The 23123-nt window shown below is 30.9% G+C and overlaps 1 protein-coding gene across 1 annotated transcript; it reads right to left on the bottom strand.

Moving 5' to 3' along the window:
* Nucleotides 1–11945: 11945 nt before the first annotated feature.
* On the bottom strand, nucleotides 11946–16644 carry LOC100245098 (uncharacterized). The gene is made up of 3 exons (XM_002265002.4): nucleotides 12868–16644; nucleotides 12654–12759; nucleotides 11946–12534 (listed from the first exon to the last, which is right to left on the bottom strand). The coding sequence occupies exons 1-3, from the start codon at nucleotides 12907–12909 to the stop codon at nucleotides 12383–12385; spliced, it is 300 nt and encodes a 99-aa protein (XP_002265038.1). The 5' UTR covers nucleotides 12910–16644; the 3' UTR covers nucleotides 11946–12382.
* Nucleotides 16645–23123: the final 6479 nt, after the last annotated feature.

Here is a 23123-nt window from a genome sequence, read left to right as displayed (position 1 = left end):
CATTATGAATTATAAGACATAACGTATATCAATGTCAAAAAAAAGTTCTGAAAAGACAATTTTAGTACAAATTTATGACTTTTGCTTATACTAAAATCTCATTTTGAAAGGATAATTTTACCAAAAATAAAGAATAAAGATGGCAGACAAAATATCTATTAACTAAAAATTGTTTTGTGAAAAGATGATTTATAAAATCATTTTTCAAAAAAAGAAAAAATCTACATAAAAAATCATTTTTTTTTTAAATGATTGTAAAAGTTCCATATTTTTGCAAATATTTTATACAAAAATTGTAATTTACAAATAATATTTTTAAATAAAAATTCCTAAATATGTACAAGGCAAGATTAGTAATAAAATATTTTAAACAAAATGAAGACATTATTTTGATACTTATTCACCGTATCAATACTAACAATTTCTCTTTGCAATTGCATATAATTATAAGCTTATAATTCACCAAATTGATGTAAAAAGACATTTTGAATGGTGTGGAAGAAGAAATTTACATGGAAATACTTGAGGGTTATGAGGTTCATGGAAAAGGGAATGGAGATTGTAATTTATTTCAATCACTATGTAAGTTAAAACAAACACCTAAGTCATGGAATGAAAATTTTAATTCCATTCTTGTTTCAAAGTACTTTATAGTTAATAATGGTGATACTTGCATGTAAAATTTATGATAATGATTCACATGTTATTTTGTGTTTATATGTTGATAACATTTTGATTAGAGGTACTACTTTAGATATTTTGAATTCCACTAAGAAAATTTTGGATTCCAACTTTAATATAAAAGAACTTGGTGAGACAAATATGATATAAGTTATAAAAATATTAAAATGGATAGAAGTGTTTGCTTTATCCCAATCACATTACATTATATACATTTGTTTTTTAATTTTTGGATTTTTTTATGGTGGACCTTTGAGAACTCCTTATGATCCTACCATACAATTAAATAACATAGAGTGTTTCTAAAATTAAATATGTTAAGGCCATAAATAGTTTATGTATTTAATGAATTGTGCTAAACTTTATATTGTCCATGTGGTCCAATAGACTAAGTAGATACATCCATAATCTTAGTAGAGACCAATGGATAACTATGTATAGGTGTAATCTGTTTCATACTCATTCTCACTTATTTTATTTTTATTTACTATTATTTATTTATGAGGCTTATTTTGTTTGTGTTTATTTGAGCTCATTCCATTTTAATTTTGGCCAAACTTTCCATACCCATATGTGAGAACCAATTCTATCAATTCTTTTGTCTTTTTAATCTCCAACATCCATTTTAAAAGTCAAACCCTAAAAGACTCATTTTTCCATATTCTATCGTCTACTCACAACCTCCACTCCTTCCTATTCTTTTTCTCTTCTTTTCCTTTCATTTTCTTTTCTTTCCTTTCTCCATTTCCTCATCAACTCCACCACCACCAAGTTGTTGCCGACGGTGCTACCATTGGCACCATCTCCAATCATCCTTCTCTCCCCTCACTCTCCAACTATATAATCCCTATTTCTCTATCTTTTAAGTTTTTTATTTTATTTATTTATTTTTACCCTTCTTTTTTCTTTTATTTCCCTTTATGCACTGCCACTAATGTGTTTCTATCTTCATCGTCATTCCCCATGGTCATCGATTGCTACATCTCTATTTGTGGGTTAGGAGATAGGTAAGTTTTCATTTACTTATTTGTTTTTATTATTTCTTTCATTTGTTTTTAATTGTATTTTGATTTTTTGTCTTTGGCTTGACATTGTGAGATTTGGGCCTAATTTTCTTATTGATATGAATTTTAGGCCCATATGTTGTTGGTGATTGAAATTTGGGCCTATTATATTAGTTGGATTTGAGCTTGTGTATTTATTAAATATTGTATTGGGCTTGACCATTTTGTTAATACATAGGTTGTGGCATTTCTTTTTGTAGTTGTTGAGAGCGAGAAAAGAGGTGCAATGTTGATTGCAAGCAGTTAGAGTAGTTGGAGACAAGGTCTGGGCATAGACAGAAAGTTGGTAGGACTTGATTTGGGATAAAGAGATCACTTGGAGTAGGAGAAATGTATGGGAGACGAGACGAGTCTTTGGATTTTTCTTGATTTCTCTGTATTTTCCTTCTTTTATGAGAGGTTGAGAGGTTTTTGGCATTTCTAAGCTTTATTAGAAAGCTGTGGAAAGCCACTACTAATCTTGGATTGCATTGTAAAAGGGTATATAATTCATCATTGTCCTCAATTTCTATATATATTTGTATTTATTTCTATACATACTTGTATATGTTTTTGTACATATTTGTTTATATGTTTTGTTCGTTTTTATTATTTATCCTATAGATATGTAATTGTTCTAAATATATTGTCATCATTTTGTTATAGATTTTGTTATTAAACTATACATGTATAGGTATTTGAATGAATAAGGATTGTCGGTTTGTTGGTTCAGGTTTTGAATATATTATAATAAACTATTTTTTTTATAACAATATAGAAGTTTTTTTAATAAAATATTTTCCAAGAAAATCAAAAAGTTTCTTTTGAATTAAATGTGAATTGAAATTTCCTTTTAACTAAAATTTGTCAAAAAAAAAAAGCATTTATAAATAAATTTGCAAAATTCAAATTTCTAAAATAAAAGTTATAAAAGGCCATTAAAAAAAACAAAACAAAAAAGAAAAAGAAAAAAAGAAAAGAAAATGTAAAAGTCCAATTTCAAAATAAAAGTTGTAAAATATTGTTTTTAAATAGATTAGTTTTGTAAATAAAATTGTATTAAGAAGAGTAAATCAAAATTCAACCTTTTAGATAAATTCATAATTTTATTTTATTATTATTTTAGGAAAAGCTATTTCTTGAAATAAAATTAAATAAGAAACCTTTTTTTTTAGGTTAGGTAAAATCCTCTTTTAGATAAATGTTTTTTTTTAAAAGACAAAATTCTTTTTTTAAAGTAAAGTTAGATAAATTTTCCTTTTTAATAAAAGTCAAAATAAAATTCCCTTTTTCATGAATAAATATGTGAAAGTATTTTTTTAGGTAAATTCATTTTCTAAATAATTTGTAACTATCTTCTTTTTCTTTAATAATAAAAGTAAATCAAACTCTTTTCATTTTAGATAAAATTGTCAAAGTGTAAAAAAAAATTTCAAGCAAATAAAATCCTTTTAAAAGAAAAAAAATCAAATTCAAAATTCAAAATGGGATGCTTTCATGAATAAAATATGAAAAATTGGGTTTCTTTGAATAAAATTGGATAAACTCTTATTTATTTATTTATTTTAAAATCCAAATATTTAGAATAAAAGATTTATTATTATTATTATTATTATTTACTTCTAATAAAATTTTAGAAAACTTTCTTTTAAATCAAACAAAATAAAATCTCTTCTTCAATAAATCTTTTTTTTTTTTTAATAAAAAAGAGGTTAAGATGCTTTTGTAAAAATTCATTTTCAGATTTTTTTAATTATTATTAATAAAATTGGATTGAATTTTAATATTTTTGCAAATAAAGATATAAAAGTCTTCTTAAATTTTCTTTTGCAAATAAAGTTATAAAATATATATATATATATATATATATATATATATATATATATATATATATATATATATATATATATATTTAAAATAATTCATATAAACCACTTTCTTTAAATGAAGATAAATTGAAATACTTTTGTAAATAAGACTGTAGAAATTCATCCTTTTTATAGCAAAATAAATAAATATTCTTTTTATGGTAAATAAAACCAAATTGTTTTTTAATGATTTTTTTTAAATGATGATTGTAAATAACTTTCTTAAAAATTGAATACAAACAAAATTGAATCAAATCACTTATTGAGATAAATTGAAACTTTTCTTTTTAAATAAATAAATTGAAATCATTAATTCAATTTTTTTTAATGCAAATAAATTCTTTCAAAATTTATTAACATTGTGTCATGACATTTGAAATAATAATTTTTTTAATTAATTTAATAAATTGATTCATGTCTTTCTCTTTTTATTTATTTTGCTTATGCTTGTGATTTGATTTTACCATGACTTGTACATATTTATTCATATCATCATATTCTCAGTATTCATGATTAATTAATTAATTGCCACAATTACCTTAATTCGTTTAGTAAAAACCGTATATATATGAGCTTAGAGGGATGCTACAACTTACCATCGTATTTTCCCAATAGGTAACTTGATCCCTAAATTTGGACTCAATTTTTGCAGACACGTCTTTTCCAAATAAGGAGTCACATAGGGTTTTCTTTCTTATTTTATTTTCTCTTTTAAAAAAAACTAAAATAAGTGGCGACTCCAAGTCTTTTTCAAAAAAAATCAAATTTTCATAATAAAAAATGAGTCACCGTTCAAGTGAGGACACACATGAAAAATACAGGTCCACAAAATGACAACTCAACTGGGGATAAAGAGGGTCAAACTTGAACTTGAGTTAAGGGAAATGTGGTGTTTGATTAAATCGATCAATGGATATCCTCTCATGATGTCTTTGTTGTATATTTGCATGTTTTTAGGGCGCGTAAGTGTTGACATGATGATTATTTTGTAGATATGTTGCATGTGCTTTACTATATATCAATTTTTGTTATCATGTATGTTTGTTTATATTGGATTATGTTTGTATATATCCGTTTTGCATAACTGTGTGCTACATAATTACTTCTTTTTTTTTTTTTTTTTTTTGCATGATGATTGTCTATGCTTGATTGCTATGTTCGGTTGTGATATTGACATGTTGATTATATCAATTAATTCTCTTGCCATGATTATCCTGCTTACTTTGATATGTATATTCACATTATTGTATATCTTATTCATCTCAACACATTGATTTTCTTTGTTGTACATTATTTTGATAATTTTTTAGCATGCTATTTATTCTTATTGTATACTCATTTTGCTTGTCCTATTTCTTGTTTGGTTTGCGTATAAATATGGATGATATATTTGTTGTTTGTATGACTGTTTGTTGTATGACTTCTCTCCTTCTGTGTGATGCATGTATTTCTTGTCTATGTGGGACACACATCTATTCTATTACCTTTAATTCCCTAGTCTCGGTCAACCTTGTTTCCCTTGATCACGTATTTCATAAGACTTGTTGTTTATTTGTTCTCCGATCGAGCTAGTGATTTGGAGTAGGGTCTAGTGATGGGTTATATCTATGTTTGGGAGCGCTATGGAGGAGGCCGACACATTGAAGCTGATTAGAGTCCAATCTTTGAAGACTTGTATAGCCCAAAACTAGATTACATGATATTTGTGTGACCGGTGTGTTTTCTTTTTGCTTAGTTTGATAGGATTTTTCAATACTTCCTCACCGTTCACTATGCATCTTAGATTACCATTGAAGTTGAGAGATGCGAGAGCCTTTACCATTACGAAATCCCTTGGGATGTGAGGTAGTGCATGTGTGGAAATGATGACCACCTTGAATGGAAGTGCCTCATTTTTTCGGAGATGTGAAGTAGGTTGCATACCACTAGAGGATACAATCAATTATGTTAGAGATTCTTTAAAGTCCTACCATTCACCTTTTAGAATCGCCTTGACCTTATAGGTTGAGCCTTAGATCCCTCGATTATGATTTCTTCCTCATATGTGGGTGCATTGATCTAGTACTCCATCTTCTGGTCTTTAGTTGAGCGTGCTTAGAGATTGGTGCGAGTTTATGTATTAGTTGGATTACCATTTCTTGTGTTGTGTTAGGCTCTTCTTTTCGCTCATTGAGTTTGACGTGTTTTCTCCCTAATGCTTTAGTCAATCTCCCTTTTTTAACTTGACACATTCTTTCAATTTGTTATTGCATTCTTTACTTGATACTTTGGGATATGTTCATTGATCATGATCACCTTTTTGCACTATACACCTATCATGGGCCCGATACCCCATTCTTTATTTGATGCTTGATTCTACTTTCACCCTGATGCTCATATTTTCATTATAGAAAGGTAAGGGGCATGCTTTCACATTCACACTTTTTTTAAGAGATTCTCCTTTATCACCTTATTTTTTTCCTTTATAAAGCTCGGTTTGGAAGTTGAGTTAGAAGCATCTAGTTACAAATAGGGTATTGATCTCATGATAACATCGTCTTTCACATTTATTTCATTTTCTAGGTTATTGATAGAAATTCTCTAGTCATATTTGTAAACATTTCATAGTGAACACTTTTATGACTCTAGAGTTCCTATCAAACATCCAAATTTTGCATTGCCACCTCAGGACCATGTGTTTGCATGTCACATTGTTGTTTTTAAAATATTTTCTTGTGTCCCACATTTGTTTTGATTATTTTGCATTGTATGAAGTTAGTCTAGGAGTCGGTTGAGTCTAGAGTTGCAACCTTGGAGGAAGGTTGGAGACCGATTGATCAGATAAGATTCATATCAGAGTTCAAACATTTCACTTGAGATGTCATATGAGTTAGCTGCCATATTAACTTCCATTTAGGAGTTCATGGTTGGGATGAACAGACATTTAGATAAGATAGAGAGCTCACAATAGAATCATCATCTAGTTGGCATCGGCACTGATGAGGCAGTTTCTCATGCATCTCAGACAACACAGGTTCTTCCACCTGGGATTTCACATGGCGTTCCATTTCATCTATCACATTATTGTGAGACTATTCCACCACCTGCTACCATAGTTTTGCCTCTCATTGTTCCTACTACTGATGAAACTAGATTGGCCGAGTAGGAGGCTAGGGTTGAGAGGCTTGATTCTAGGATGAGATAGATCAAATTGTAGAATAGAGGTCTAACCTAGGATGATACAGATGACATACCGGTGCCTAGCTTGCCCACCAAGTTTCGCATGCTAGACATTGAGCATTACAATGGAGTTGTTTTCCAAAGATCCACTTGAGACTTTATAGCATAGTCATGACAGCACACATGTTAGACGATGCACAACTAGTGGATTTTTTCCTCATGTCGCTTAGTAAGGCAACGTAGACATGGTTTGACTTAGTCGAGCCTTCAAGACTTCGCACTTGGAAGGATGTGGCTCATGAGTTTCTGACTTAGTTTGATTCTAATGTTGATATTGATGTGTCCAAACAAGAGCTAGAGGCCATTAAGTAGAGGCCAAAAGATTTCATTTCTTCCTTTGTTAGTCATTGGAGGGCAAATATGGATGGTATGGTGGATTGACCTAAGGAATAGGATTCGATTGATATGGTTCTTCAAAAATTACAATCGAGGTTTGCTAGAGGCCTCATGGGTATTCCATTTCAGGATCTCAAGAGTTTGGTTAAGACAACTTTTAGTGTTGAGGAGGCCATTGCTCAAGGATTATGGATAGATATTGTTCCTTTCCCTAATAGTAAGGGAAAAAATCCAGTTGGATCATCTAGTTGATCTAAAGACATTGACGCTATTAACTGCCAACATTAGAGGCCTGCACATCACTCATATTATAGGCCTTCTACAATTAGAGCTCATTTTCCCCATCTGTAGTATCTTTATCAGCTAGTTTATGCTCAACAACCTTACATTGCTTAGACTAGCATGCAACCACGACTATCACCTCTGAGAACTGCTAGTCCCCAATCACCTAGACCATATGCATAAAGGCTTACGAGACACTGTACTCCATTGGGCATGACATTGACTAGAGCTTTTGAGAAGCTTAAAGACATTGGCTTGATTGTTCATTTGGCACCACGCCCCTTGCCACATCTTATTAGTCAACATATACAAAGAAAGTATTAAAGCCCTTTCATATGGATAAATCACATCCATTAAGTTCTCTAATGATAGTTCATTCACTTGAAGTGAAAAATGACTTCTTCTGTCCTAAAGAAGATAATGCAGAACTACTTAGTCCAAAAGTACCATATTATAGCGTTATTGGTGCACCGATGAATCTTGCAAATTATACACGACCAGATATTGCATTCCTTGTTAATTTACTTGTGAGATATAGTTCTACACCTACTCGAAGACATTGGAATAAAGTCAATCATGTACTACAATAACATGGGTCTATGTTATTCTGAATTATCAAAATCTTAATTGTTTGAATATGTAGATGTTGACTATCTTTCAGACCCCCACAAAGCTCGATCTCAAATGAGGTATGTATTTATCTATGGTGGTATGACAATATCGTGGAGATCAATAAAGAAAATAATGAAAACATGTTGACCACCCTCCATTAGAGGTAATGCTACCAAGTTAATAATGTTGCATGCATTGCACAGATTAAAGAATGATATATTAAGGGTGATAGAATTAAGCATATTGGCCAAGTCTTTTACTTTCATTAACTCCACAAGAGTGATGAATTTGCTATTCAACAAATAAGATCAAGTGGTAATTTAGTAGATCTATTCACAAAGGCATTATCAATTGCAATACTCAAAAAGCTAATTGGAATATGCCGACTCAAAGATCTCTATGTTGTGCTACTAGAGAAAATAAAATTATGTCAACACGAGGGAAAGTTAATTGATAAGAATATCACTATGCTATACTCTTTTTTCCTTCGTCCAAGTTTGTCCCATTAGGTTTTACTAGTAAGGTTTTAACGAGGCAATTGTAATAATTCAAAAGAATATTGTACTCTTTTTATTGGATTGAATTTTAATATTTTTGTAAATAAATCTATAAAAGCCCTTTTAAAATTTCTTTTGCAAATAAAGTTATAAAAAATTCTTTCAATTTTTTAAAAAATAATTCATATAAACCACTTTCCTTAAATGAGGATAAATTGAAATACTTCCGTAAATAAGAATGTAGAAATTCATCCTTTTTATAGAAAAATAAATAAAAATTATTTTTATTGTAAATAAAACCAAATTGTTTTTTTAAGTGATAAGTGTAAATTACTTTCTTAAAAATTGAATACAAACAAAATTGAATCAAATCACTAAATTAAAACTTTTCTTTTTAAATAAATAAATCAAAATCATTAATTCAAAATTGTTTTCTTTAATGCAAATAAATTCTTTCAAAATTTATTAAAATTGTATCATGACATATCAAATAATAAATTTTTTTAATTAATTTAATAAATTGATTCATGTCTTTCTCTTTTTGTTTATTTTGTATTATCTTGTGATTTGATTTTACCATGACTTGTATGTATTTATTCATATCATTTTATTCTCGGTATTCATGATTAATTAATTACCATAATTACCTCAATTCGTTTAGTAAAGACAGTATGTATACGGGGTTAGAGGGGTGATACGACTCACCACCGTACTTTCCCAATAAGTAATTTGATCTCCGAATTTGGACTCGATTCTTGTAGATATGTCTTTTCCAAATGAGGAATCATAGGGTTTTTTTTTTATAACTTATTTTGTTTTTCCTTTAATTTTTATAATAAAAAGTGAGTTTTGCCGTTTGAGTGGGGTCACAAGTGAAAAACGTGAGTCCACGATAGGGTATTTAAATATCTTAAAAGGAGCGTGAATCTTAGTCTTCATTTTATTGGTAATCCTCTAGTATTAGAAGCATATTGTGATGCTAATTAATTAGATTTTTGAAAATGGTAAATTAAACTCCGCTAGTAGCTATGTGTTTATTATAGGTGGTAGAACTATATCTTAGAAATTAGTCAAACAAATAATTAAAGCTCACTCTACTATATAGTGTCCGAGTTTATAACCATAAAAATGGCTGGGGTGGTGAGGCTTATTGGTTGGGAAGCCTTGTTATGGACGTAGCCTTATGATTAAACCTAGTCCGTCTATTGGCCTATATTGTGATGGTTAGGTAGCTATAACTCGAGCTAAAAACAAAAAATGTGATATATATATATATATATATATATATATATATATATATATATATATATATATATATATATATAAAAGGCATATATGCCTAAGACAAAATAATAAGGTAATTACTCAAAAATAGTGTAATTTTCTTAAATTTTATAAAAACAAAAGAGAACTTGGTTGACCCCTAAATGAAGGGATTTGCTAGAAAGCTACTAGAAGAGACATTGAGATAAATGAGATTAAAGCCAACTAAATTATCCAATATTTATAATGGCAAACCAACCTAAGTGAATGAAGATTCTAGGAATTAGGTTCATTCAGTGTAAATAGTGTTTGTTGCAACATGTAAGGTTGAATTTTATTCTTAATGGGTCAATAGCTTTTATTGGGTAGCATGGAAAGTTATAGTACACACTTGATGGAATCCACCTATGCAAGTGTGAAGGTGGGAGGTCGGTCACCTTCTATGAGAATTTTCCAAATTCTTAATTTAAAGCACTTGTGAAAATTTAGGATAGGGCAAATATCCTAAATGTAAACCACTAATCATAATTAGTGGTTTACTACAAAAGAAATTGAATTTAAGAAAGTTATTTCCCCCTAATTCTTGTACACTCTATCCACTTACACTATGATTATTCAAATTCAAACATTGATACTATTTTATTTCAATTTGTTGGCTTTTATTTATAACGTTAAAGTGTGATTCAAATTTTCAAAAAATTTGATTTTCAAATTTACCATTGCAATTTAATTGATTTAATAAGCCAATATTAGTGTTTATATTTATTTGTGGGCTATTATGAATATTCAAATTAATTTAAATTGTTACAAGTGTTTGGATTGTCTTCATTAATTTTTTTTATTCACACCATTTTTTTAGTGTAATACCTTTCTATGCTCTTGCACTTAAGAAAAAAGAACTTTTAAATTTGTCTTTTTTCCCATAAGAAATGACAAAGGACTTTTCTCTTTTTCCTTGCTTCTATCCTTCTTGATTCTCTTTCATCATTATGAATTGAGTTCCTCAGTGGAATTCTTACTCAACTAGGTATTGGGAACACCCCTACCTAAGAGTAGCTACGTTGTCAAATCTAGGAGACCAACACCACCACTATATTGTACCGGCTTAACCTTATTTTATGAGGCACTTTGTTGTAATCCTTGAAGGCGCAAATACAGTTGAAGGCAGCCAATTATAATTTTCCTAATCAATCCATAAGGGTAACAAAACTTGAAGGATGCAATTGATCAACATTTGTGCATTTTTCTCAAGTTAAAAACCAGTGGCCACAAGGTAAAAAGTTCCCTTTGTTTTTTGTTTTTTTGGCCTTTTTCACAAATTTTAAAGATATGATCTTGACACCTGATCGGATCATGTGATTTTGAAGAAATTGATCCACTGCACTAACATGGATTCTGACAAATTAGAGCTAAATTTTAATGTATAGCAACTTGAGTTTGGTTGTTATAATTGAACTCAACATACCTATGTGCATGCATGGTCCAAGCGTACACCGTGATCAAATAACCCAACAACACCAACTTGTCCAAGCTAGCCTATGGAACTAATGGATTTACAATGAGCCAAGCAAATATTGTAACAAACCTAGACAACGTCAAATTCTCTCTCTCTCTCTCTCTCTCTCTCTCTCTTTTATAGCCTGATAAATTGGATTCTTGAAGTCCTATTCAAACTATTTTGATACTTAACGGACTGTGCAGCTTTTTGTATATCACAAGAAATGTCATCACATCTATGATGATCTATCTACAAAAGAATGTGTTCTGAAGTTCAATAACAATGAAGTTAATAAGATGTTAAAAGGAATCCATGAAATTATAACCAGTAGGGAAATTGAGTGGAACACTGACAGGTTCCCTCCTAATTAGGAACATTTGCAATCCTTGGAACAGGGTTTGGGCTTCATATATATGGCATCCATATTGTCATCAATATTCATCTCATTTGGACCCATGTACCGCTGTGGTACGGCCAGATGAGAAGAAGCAAAGGACATGCATGCACGATCCATGATTGTGATGAGAGCTCTGGCAGTCATTTCAGGACTGCTGCTTCAACCCCAAAGTGGTTGCCATCAACATTATTTCATACTTTTACAGAACTAGGAAAAAGTCAAGACCATTATGACTATGAGTCTGCCTGGTGGCCACCAACTGATTCTGCTTCAATTAACTACTAACGCCACATAATAGTCTTTACAATATAAGAAGAACAAATTAAACATAGCACATTCCACACAAAAACGTAACAAACCATCATTCTAGGAGTCTCTATCTCCCTGTGCTTAATCCACTGCATAGGTTTATACAGTTAACTACCCAATTTCCAAAAGAAATTGTTCGGTATTTTGAGAAGATAGCTGAAATATTAAACCTTACCCAATATTTCATCAGATTGTGATGCGGCCAGACGTAATTGGTTATGCATGTAGAATAGGTTAGCGGACAATGGGGAGATGGGCCATGGTATATATGCAGTATACAGATCTTCTCTCTTTCCGTCGATATAAAGCTGTTTCATTTATTTAATTATTTATTTTTTAATGGGCAACGACCAACCAGAATCACAAGGTAGAGATCATTATGTGTCCGAGTGTTTGGAGGACTTGGTTATCATCTTCTGGATCATTTCAGTTGTCTCTGTCTCTGACATCTGATCATCATCTCTGGTTCGAGTTTGAGTGTAGTAGACCTCAAAGAATTCCTTATTCTCTTTCTCCAATTCATTCCACACTGCAGGGCCACAGGTTACCAGTATTATATGATTTAGAGAAGGAGAAAACATACACATGCATGATGCTATGCAGGAAAAGACAGCGAGTAGGCTGGTCTTGGAGATTAAAGAGGCTAACCAGTAGACGTGATGACTGGTTGGATGTCAGCATGTTTGGAAAGGGCTTCCATGCACTGTTCTTTGGTCATGTGGAAGATCAAACATTTCTCGATCAGGTGTTGCACCTAAAAGTCAGGCCACAACATCAACAAAACAATAAAGAGATAGAAGGTTTGCTAAAAACAAAATCACAGTAGAATCCCATGTGAGGAGTAATGTTATAATTCAGCTACCATGTGTATGTATGAAGCAGAAGAGGCAGAAGAGTCCCCCATTACTGCTATAGCCTGTGACCTTCAATGAACACTAGAGATGAATTTTTAACCCAAAAAGAAAAAACGACGTTGGGAGTAAAGAAACAGGGTCAATGCAAGAAATGGTGTAACTGATGCTGATGGTGCTGCAGATGAATAAATATTATAGTGAAGCGGAGGGATGGTTGAGGGTTGGCCCAGAACTCCCGCGTGGGAGATGAATGATAATTGGTGGAGAGGGATAGTGCAGAAGAGTTTTGAATGACCATTGTCTTTTGTCTTGTAGGAGTGCCCTTAGGAAAAGCCTCTAGGCCCGACGTCCCACGTGATTGGTGGTCCTCCACCCTTTTAGCCATTCCCCAAACTGACAAACTGACGGTCATATGGCAACCCTCCTTCCCTAATTCACAGTCCCCCACGTAGCACCATTAAAGGATAGTTGAGTCATTCCAGTGAGAATTGAATTCAAAGGTACCTCACTAACTCAGTTCCTGTGTTTTTCGCCCCTGTCAGCATAGGCAATGGCCCAATTTGTGATGCAATAGACCGTGACTGGTTGAGAATCCTGGTAAGCAACAAGATGTCCATATGCAGCTATGTGCTTGTCAGCTTCTTTCATTTCTCTTTTCACTGAAGAGTGGGATTGTAGCTGCCAAATTGGCAATCAGCTCACTGTCATGTCTTTGGTTTTCACCTCTTCCTCGCACACCACATTTAAAAAGGCTGGACCTTTGATTCTCAACATTTCAGCTGATTTAGACAATTCCATGTCTCTCGCAATTATGTCAACCGACTTATTCTTTCATTTCAAGTATGTCTGCTTACAGCTCATTAACATTATCATAAAAATGCTATTGCCAGAGCACCTATCAGTTTACTACTCTGGGGAGAAGAATGCAAAGTAACATGTCCTCATCTATACTAATTACTAAAACAAAATTTAAGTGCAAACTGATATGTTTCTTGGTGTAATGCAAGAATATTGGACCAATTAAATTTCTTTTCTGAGTTCAGTGATTGCTATTCCCTGTCAGCTTGATGTATTCCTTCTGTCAGTGTCTTCTTCCCGGAATTCTTCACAGATTTGTACCTTCTTCTACCCATTCACTGTCGAGCACCCACAATAAAAGCCACCAATAATAGCGTTCAAACAAGATAAGGATGGTTCCCTGCCCCAGATATTTTCTTCAAGTGCATGCTCTGATCAACAGAGGCCCAAGTACTTCTCTGAAACGACTGTTATTACCAGTGGATATTTCCCCCAAATTGTTCATCAGTTCGACCATAACCATTCAACCAGTTGTATGATTTTGCTTTTTAATCTGCAAAATTGATCAGCTAACAAAACAGTGGAAAGAGAATCGTCCATCATTGCTTTGTTCAGCTGTGGTTGTCAAAGAGATAGATGCCTAAACAGTACTTACATATAAATCAATGGCTTGTGCACCTCATGGTGAATTGGAGGTGCAGAGAATCACACGTCAGAATCGTGCTATTTTATGCTTTTGCCATGTCAACCGATAACAGTAAATCATCACATATCGCTTTAGGCCGAGCTTGCTGACATGTCGAATGTAGATAGGTTTGGAATCAAGAAGCTAGCAACTTTCTTAGCTTCTTGGATTGTTCATGCTTTGTGCCAACCACTTTTTGATATGTGCTCCAGATTGTTCTGCTTCAACTTGCTTGTCTGATTACCACTCCTTTTCAGGCTGCAGTATATCAAACAGACACAAGGACGCGAGAAGAAAAGAAAATGTACTGCATGAGTACGTGTAGCTTAGCCTACCAATTATTCATGCATCATGCTTGCAGACACATAGATGCGTTACCAACCAAATGAACTATATACCCCGTAAGGTCTTCACCTAGGAATTCAAAACAACCAGATAAACTTGTCCAATTAGACTAGGTTTGGTTGGGTCGATGAGAGTCAATGTATAAGATAAGATAAAGATAAGTGGTGATATATTATTCAAGTTCTTTTTTATATCCCTCTTTTATATGAAATATGTTAATCACAAGTTAAAAGATGTGAGATATGGTTTATATATCCATGTATCATAAATTTATTTATTTTTATTAATTTTTTTTATATTACTTATTTTATAAAATAAAATATTTTTATTATAAAATAAAACCTTTTATTATAAAATTAAATTTGTGTTTAAAAAAACTAAAAAAATATTTATAAAACATATTAATATATGAATATATATATATATTTCATGTTATAAATTAAATATAAGTATAACATAATATATCTCATTAAATAAACTACTTTAAGATGTCATGTTCATTAGATTTAATATTCAAGAATATTATATCCTATTAAAAATAATATCCTAGTACTATCTCATTTAAAAGGATCTAGCAAGGTCTCCAAGACTCACACTGATCAACTAACATAACTCATATAAAGAACCTATTTGTTTGGTGGTACACATAGGACACACAACCCTAAACCTAGGTCCAGAAAAGGTCGGATGAACACATCCTAAATGTTACACCTAGTGTACAACAGCCTAAAAGACTAGCAATAAATCTAAATAAAACAAATATTCTCTATATACAAGAATCTAAGGTTGATAGACCCTAAGGGGAAGAACACTATATAAGATCAAAGAATATATAACCTAGAAGGATGATTGATTCAAAATCCAACTAAGGATAAATGAATTAAGATGATTCCATATATTGATGGAACTCTGATGCTGATATGAAATTGTTGTTGCAATCTTATACACAAATGCACCTTCATGTGGGCAAGTATCCTAGTCCATGGATCTAGTTCCCATCTTAGAAGGTCGAGGCAACTCTATCAAGGTAGGCTTTTTAAAAGTAATCATATCCACTGATGGTATGCAACCTCCTTCACGCCTTTGAAAAGATGTGGCGCTTCATATAAGAATGGGTCATCACCTCCTATATCTAGTTTTCATTGACATCCTAGGAGGGTTTCTTAATAGTTAAGGCTTCCTACAAGTTAGCACACCTTACATCTCTTAGCATACATATAAGATAATCTAAAGGTGTATAGTGTGTGGTGTAGGTGCATTCAACTACCTTGCCAAACCATGAGTTAGAACGAAAAATAATTAAATGAATAAACACATTGAACACACACATCCAAATCAAGTTTTTGGGTTATATTGGTCTTCTATGATAAAACTCCATTTGGTGATGAATCAGTACATCAAACGAATGGATGAGGATGATTTGACATTGATGATGTGACATTAATGGCATGACATTGATGATGTGACTTTAATATCATGGCATTGAAGATGTGACATGGTTGGATGATGTGGTGATCTCCTCTAACATAAGATTGACTTAGCCCGGTTACTTGAAAATGAAGGAATATATATGTGTTCCACCTACACATGCAAAGACAGTAACATGCAACAAGCAGAAGAAGGGTGGTAATTGCAAACATCATACAATCACATAAGATAAATACAATATCAACATGCCTCTCAGGTGTCCTAACACACAAATGAATGAAATAGCTAATATACATACAACAAAAGGCACATGAGATGAGCGTCCTTCAGTCAATAAATAAAACACCAATTTTCCCCCAACTTGAGTTCTAACTTGACCCTTTAACCATCCCCGTGAAGTCACAATTTTGTAAATCCACATTTTTCACATATATCCTCACTCGATGGCGTAACTCAAATTCAATGAAAAAATTATTTTGATGATTTTTATAAAGTTAGAGTCACCACTTGTTTTATTATTTTTTAAAAGGAAAAATAAAAATAAGAGAAAAAAAAAAATCCTAAGAGTGACTTCTTATTTAGAAAAGACAAGTTTGTGAATAAATAATAAATTTAGGGATTAAGTTATCTATCGAAAAGATACGATAATAAGACGTAACACTCATTTAAACCTAAATAAATATGGTCTCTAATAAACAAGTAGAATAAACTATGATATTTAATTAATTAATCAATGCATATTGAGCAAATGGATAAGAGAAAGAATAGGTGGCATGATAATAACATATTATAAAAATATATAAAATAATGGACAAGAGACTTATTAAACTAATAATATATATATCATTTCCAATTCGATGATTTTAATTTATTTTAGTTACAAAAAAAAATATTTACTTTTGTTAGAGAAAGAATCATTTTATACAATTCTGTTTTAAGGAAAATGTTCCAATTTCACTTTATTTACAAGAAAATAATTTTTACAAATTTTTATTTAAAGAAAATGATTTTGCGCTTGACTATATCTCAATTCCATTTTATTTACAAGAGAATGACTTACATAAAAAATGATTTCTATAATTTTATTTACAAAAAGAAAAAAAAAGTCTTTCAATCCAATTTTTATTTACAAGAAAACGCCTTTTACAATATTTATTTAAAAAAATGATTTAAGATTTTTATTTAGAAAAATTATTTTTATAACTTCATTTTATTTTCTAAAAAAAAATATAATTTTATTTGTAAACAAATGGTTTCAAAATTTAGTTTTGTTAAAAAATAGTTTCAATTAAAAAAAGATTTTATGCTTTTATTACATTATATTATATATATATATATATATATATATATATATATATATATAATTATTAGTAAAATCAAAATCAAAATGCTACAGAATATATGCAAATAAACATAAAATAATAAAATAATAAAATAAATGATTCAGAGGGCCCAAATGCCTAAAGTCGAAAATCCTCTCAATAATTAGAAACCAAACCCAATCATATCTTAATCCTAATTCAATATATAAAGCAACAACCCAAACCAACAAGTAGAGTACACCTCAGTAATTAAAGTCAAGCCCAAAACATGCCTCAAACCCAAATCTAACATAAGCCTAATAAATAGTGTGATTCAATATCAAAGCCCAATATAATCTATTACCAAACCCAAAATCTACATGAAACTATTACTGTACAAATTGTTGGGAAAGTTTACCTTCAATTTTGATTTTCAAATCCGACAGCCAAGAGACCGACAGTAGAGTATGGGTTTTATGAAGAATCCACGAAGTAGTGTGATAGAGGACGGTGAAGATGGTTACTGATGGAGGAGAGCATGGTGGGGGCATAATGAAGGAGCGATGGTGGCGTGTATGAAGAGTGGGTCACGATGTGTGAGATGATGCATGGTTGATAAGGTTATGGAGTCAGAGATGATAGTGGAGAGGAGTGTGGCTTCTCATGGGTGAAAATGGCATGAGTAGCGTTGATGAGATGGTGTGGGCTAGTTAATCTACACTGTGGCAATAGGGAATGATGGTGAGGCGGTCTGATGTGGAGGATGGTGGAGGCCCCACCACTGCCGATGTTTGAGGACAGATCGACGATGAAGATGGCCATGATGGTGCAGCGGTGGAGAAAAGTAGGAGAAGACAAATTGCATCGTGGAAGCGGTGAGGTTTGTGGTAGTAGCGCAAAGAGGAGCTGGTGATGATGAAGTTTAAGGTGGATTGTGGAGAGCTGAGATAGAATGGAGGCGTGGTAATTAAGGAAAGGAGGGAGGGAGAGCTAGGAAGAGGAGGACAGATGTGGGTGATGGTGGCAATTGTGGTGGCATGGCAGCCAAGAATGTTGGCGACGGTGATGGCTATAAGAGGATGGAGGAGAGCTGTCGAGGGGGGAGGTGGCGTGTTGCGTGTGGAAGTGGCCATGGGAGGATAAAGGGAGAAGTGCAAAGAGAGATAAGAGGGAAGGGGGTGGCGCCCAAACGAAAAAATAAAGAGAACTTTTAAAAAGATCACTTTTCATAAATATACTTCCTTATTTCTTTAAAAGATTCATATTCCTCTTTAAAAAATTCTTACTCCCTCTTATGCCTTTAAAATTTTGATTTTATATCAAGCTTCCTTGGTGCCTCTTTTCCTCCAAAATGGAGTTGGGATGGCAGGTTCTGGGGTCATATAAGAGGCTTTATGCACCAAAAAACATTCATTCAGTTGGGTGATACCAAATTTATGCACCAATACCACAGAAATTTGAAAACATAGGAGAAGAGTAAGGACAAAAAAGCCGAAAAAAAATTTCCTCACCATATATGTAGTTTGTAGATTTTATGATTTTCAATGTTAACAAGCTTTTGCATGATGGAAAATTGAACCTTCGACCTAAGGTTAGTAAAAAATAAGGAGAGGACCACGGAGCTACAGAGTTGTTTCAAAGTGGAAAAAATTTATATCTCTCCTTTTAAATTTTTATCTTATAAAATATTTATATGTACATTTATTTTTATAATAATTATTAATAATAAATATGAAAATAATATAAATTAATTAATATAATATATTTTAAAATTTTAAAATAATAAATACGTAGATATGTAATTAAATTAAATATTTTAATTTTCTTCTCATTTTAAATATACCTTTATATTTAAATATTATATATATTTTATTTAATAAAATTTAATATACTAATACATTTATATTTATATTTATCATTTAATTTGATATATCAAATATAAAAATAAAATATTGTTAAAATTTTTAATTATATATATATCTATAATTTATATATTTATCACATCACTGATTTAATCATGGTTCAACCATCAGTCCGACTAATGAACTGTGAATCGATAACTTTTTCAATGCAATATCCGATTTGATTAATGTTCAATCCAGTTTTAAAAATATTAGAAAAAAAACCCATCATTTTTCAGTTTTATTCCTCTTTTTCTTTTTTATAAATAAAAATAGAATTTAAAAATATATCATACTTAGATCATTAATTATATTTTACTTAATGTTACATTTTCCAAGACAAACCAAACAACTTAATTTATATTCCCTCATTTGTTTTTGCCTTTTACCCATACTTTTTCGACATCCCAACATGAGCTAAATCTATTAAATTCAGTCATCTCATGTACACAACCTTCTCAAACATTCAAGTAAATCATCCATACAGAAAGGTCATATCACAAAAGGGTTTAGACTTTGCCAGTACACAACTATGATACGAAAAAAATATATATATAGAAATTGAAAAGTAGGCTAATTATATCGTCCAACACCACATAACTTTGCTAGCATATTTGAACATCATAGTCCATTTGGATTTAGATTTGAAGAAGTCTTTTCTTAGAAATTTGTTTTCATAGGTAAAGATATATATAAATATAGGTTCTATGTCTTTATTCAAATTTGTAAATTGGTTGGATTTTGTTAAGAGATGGAGTTATTTTTTGTCCGCTCTTTTACTTGGATGCACTTTTATGCATGCTTTGTCGACACCCAATGTACTTTGGTGCATCATTTTATGATGCTTTTCAATATATTTGTATTATTTGCTAATAAAAATTATTTGGACATCGTAATTCACAAACTTAGTGTAAGCCATTTATACATACATAGACACTTGCACACTCAACCTACATGTCTTATCTCCTACACAATTCTTTAACTCTATATGAATTTCAATCATACTAATTTGAAATGATGCCATATTAATAAATATATAGAACATAATTATTTTTTCCTCTAGAAGAGAAAAAACAAAAATATCTGAGAAAACAAAGAAAATATTAGAAAATAAACACAACTCAACAACTTTAGGCACCCCCCACAAACACAAATCTTCCTTGCTAGAAAAAAAAAAAAAAATCAATTTCAACCAGCATCTTGACATTCTAAAATTTCAAAAACTCTTCATTTCTTTCCTTCCAAGTGCATGTAGTCCTTAGCCCACAAAGATTAATCTTCACACAAGCCTTTTTGTCAAAGATACCCCTCCTGTTAAACAGAAATCCTTTCCTCATCATAGGCCTATCACCCACCTTCAATCTATCCTCTCTAGTGGAATCTTTAAACTAGTTTAAGTAGCCTTTCACAATCGTACTCCACAAATACCTTTAAATTGGTAAAATGCGTTTTTATAGTAATTTTAGGAAGTATTTCTATTACTTTTAATACTTAAATTTTTTATCTTTCAAATATAAAAAGAGTTAGAAACACTTTTTAGAATCATTGTCAAACGCATTCTAAAACTTCCACTGCCTACACTTGTTATTCTTTTCCCGTATCCGAAATCATTTCCCAATAGAACATGAGTGGAGAGAACAAGCAGCTTAATGACCAAAACTCCATATATATATTATTTGAAGTGTACAACTTCTTTCACTGTCTAGATATTTTTGCCAACAGAGAAGACTACCAGTCAATAAAAAGGATTCTATCACGAATGTAAATTATAAATCAAGAACAGAATGTATCCATTCTCAAACATTACTTTCAGAAAATGGCATGTAAGCATATCACATGTTTCTTATAGAACAGTCTGTCAAACAGGATGTGAACAAGAGGCTACGACAGGAAATTGGATATGCATGGATAATATTAAAAGCTTGAGCATGTGTTTATAGCAAGTGAAAAAAAAACCTCTAAGAATACTGCTTACTAGAAATAGGAATCATTTTAAGCTTCCAATCTAACATCTCTTTACAGAAAGATTATTTCTATATGCCAAGCCCAAGACCCAAAATTTACTTTAACATTTTTGGATGATAATGGGCTTAACTGGGAGTTTACACAATTCAATATGGATTCAACATGACCCTGGTTGATGGTCATAAGTTGGGAAATTGGAAGCGTATCCTGATTTTTTGCCCTCTTCAAATGGACCTAACTTTTAAGGAGAAGTTACATTTATTAAATTCCATAATGGTTATTGACTTTGAAATATCTATTCTACCCACAAATTTCGTGAAGGTCCTGCAATGTATGCAAAACATTAGCAAAAAATATGTAAAATAAAATATTTTATTAAAATTGATAAATTATGGGTACAATCTTTGTGATAATATTTTTTTTTATAAAAAAAACATTTATTTGATTCTTTCACCTTGATCACAATTTCAAATATGACAATGACGTTTTCTTGATTTCAAATATCAATGGATGACCACAAATGACTTATTTTCAAATGAACTTGTTAAACGGTAAAGATCATGTATGTAGATGATAAAGATATATATTTTTTTTTTCAAAGTCAATTAAGGGTTTAGAGTAGCTTATTCCCAAATGATTTTGTTGAAAGATGAAAAACAAAGATTTTGTAAAGTTTTTTTTCTTTGTAAAACCTCTTTTCTCGGGTAGAGTTCTCTAAAATTTAGTTATTTGATTTCAACAACTTGTCTTTTTCATAATGAAATTTGCCAACAAGAGACTATTTATTTATTTTTATTTTTATTTTACTTCAATTGAAATATTTATTTTTGTAAGAATTTGTCAATAAGAGAATATATATATATATATATATATATATATATATATATATATCTATTTAACTGCAATTGAAAGGTTTAATTTATTTGAAAGACTAAATTTTGTAATATTCCGAATTTCATCACGTGTTACATTTTTAACATATGACACTACCAAATATATATAAGACCAATCACTTATCGATTCCAAATTTTGTTGACTAGGAAAGCCACATTTTTTTTTTGAAAACTAATTTAGTGATAATTTATTTCACTAAAAATTTTGATATCTACACCTACCTTCTAATACCCAATATGGCCAATTACCACTCAATCCATAAGTGTCATATAATCATGTGATTGACACACATGATAAAAAAATTGCATTGTTTGTTAATTTGAGACCAAATACAATTCTACTAACTAGAAAGTATAAAAATAATATTATTCTACCTCCAATAGAAAAATTTTCATTCAATAAGGTCATGTCACAATTATATTGACACATATATGTTTAACCATGCTCATTACATTGTGTCATGAAAACCAACAAAACAAACAATCGTCGCTATTTTCCTAAATCATCATGACACAAACGCAGTACATAAAAGCAAGTCACAAATACCAACTCCAACTATATTTTAAAATTTTGTAGAATTCCTTTTGAAGATTGTTGAGTAATAAATATTTTCAAATATTAAATAAATGAAAAAAATACTATTTAAAATACATCGAACAATATTTTTATTTAAAGTATTTTTAATAAAAATATTTTATTTAAAAGTATTTTTAGGATAATAATTTTATGAGTCAAAAGTGTTTTTTTAAAAAACATGCAAATATAGTAGCATTAAATATATTTTACTTAATTTCTTTTATGAAAATAAATTCCGAAAGATTGGCAAGACTAATATTTATTACTATGATATGGCGACAAAGATGTCTATTTATGAAATCATTACCCATTATAACATTTAAGAACATTTGATGTATATATAGTGGATGTTGGTGCGTTCTTATTATTTT

The sequence above is a fragment of the Vitis vinifera genome, chromosome 14 (genome assembly GCF_030704535.1).
Source record: "Vitis vinifera cultivar Pinot Noir 40024 chromosome 14, ASM3070453v1".
Taxonomy (NCBI): Eukaryota; Viridiplantae; Streptophyta; class Magnoliopsida; order Vitales; family Vitaceae; genus Vitis; species Vitis vinifera.
Note: the sequence above shows the minus strand (reverse complement) of the source record. Positions and strands in the feature narration are given on the sequence as shown.

Bases quoted from the DNA above. Each gene is read 5' to 3' on its own strand.
- LOC100245098 (XM_002265002.4), bottom strand. From the start codon at position 12,909: ATGGGGGACTCTTCTGCCTCTTCTGCTTCATACATACACATG. The intron at 12,760-12,867 runs GTAGCTGAATTA...CCTGACTTTTAG, and splicing joins CTGCTTCATACATACACATG to GTGCAACACCTGATCGAGAA. The intron at 12,535-12,653 runs GTTAGCCTCTTT...GTGGCCCTGCAG, and splicing joins ACCAGTCATCACGTCTACTG to TGTGGAATGAATTGGAGAAA.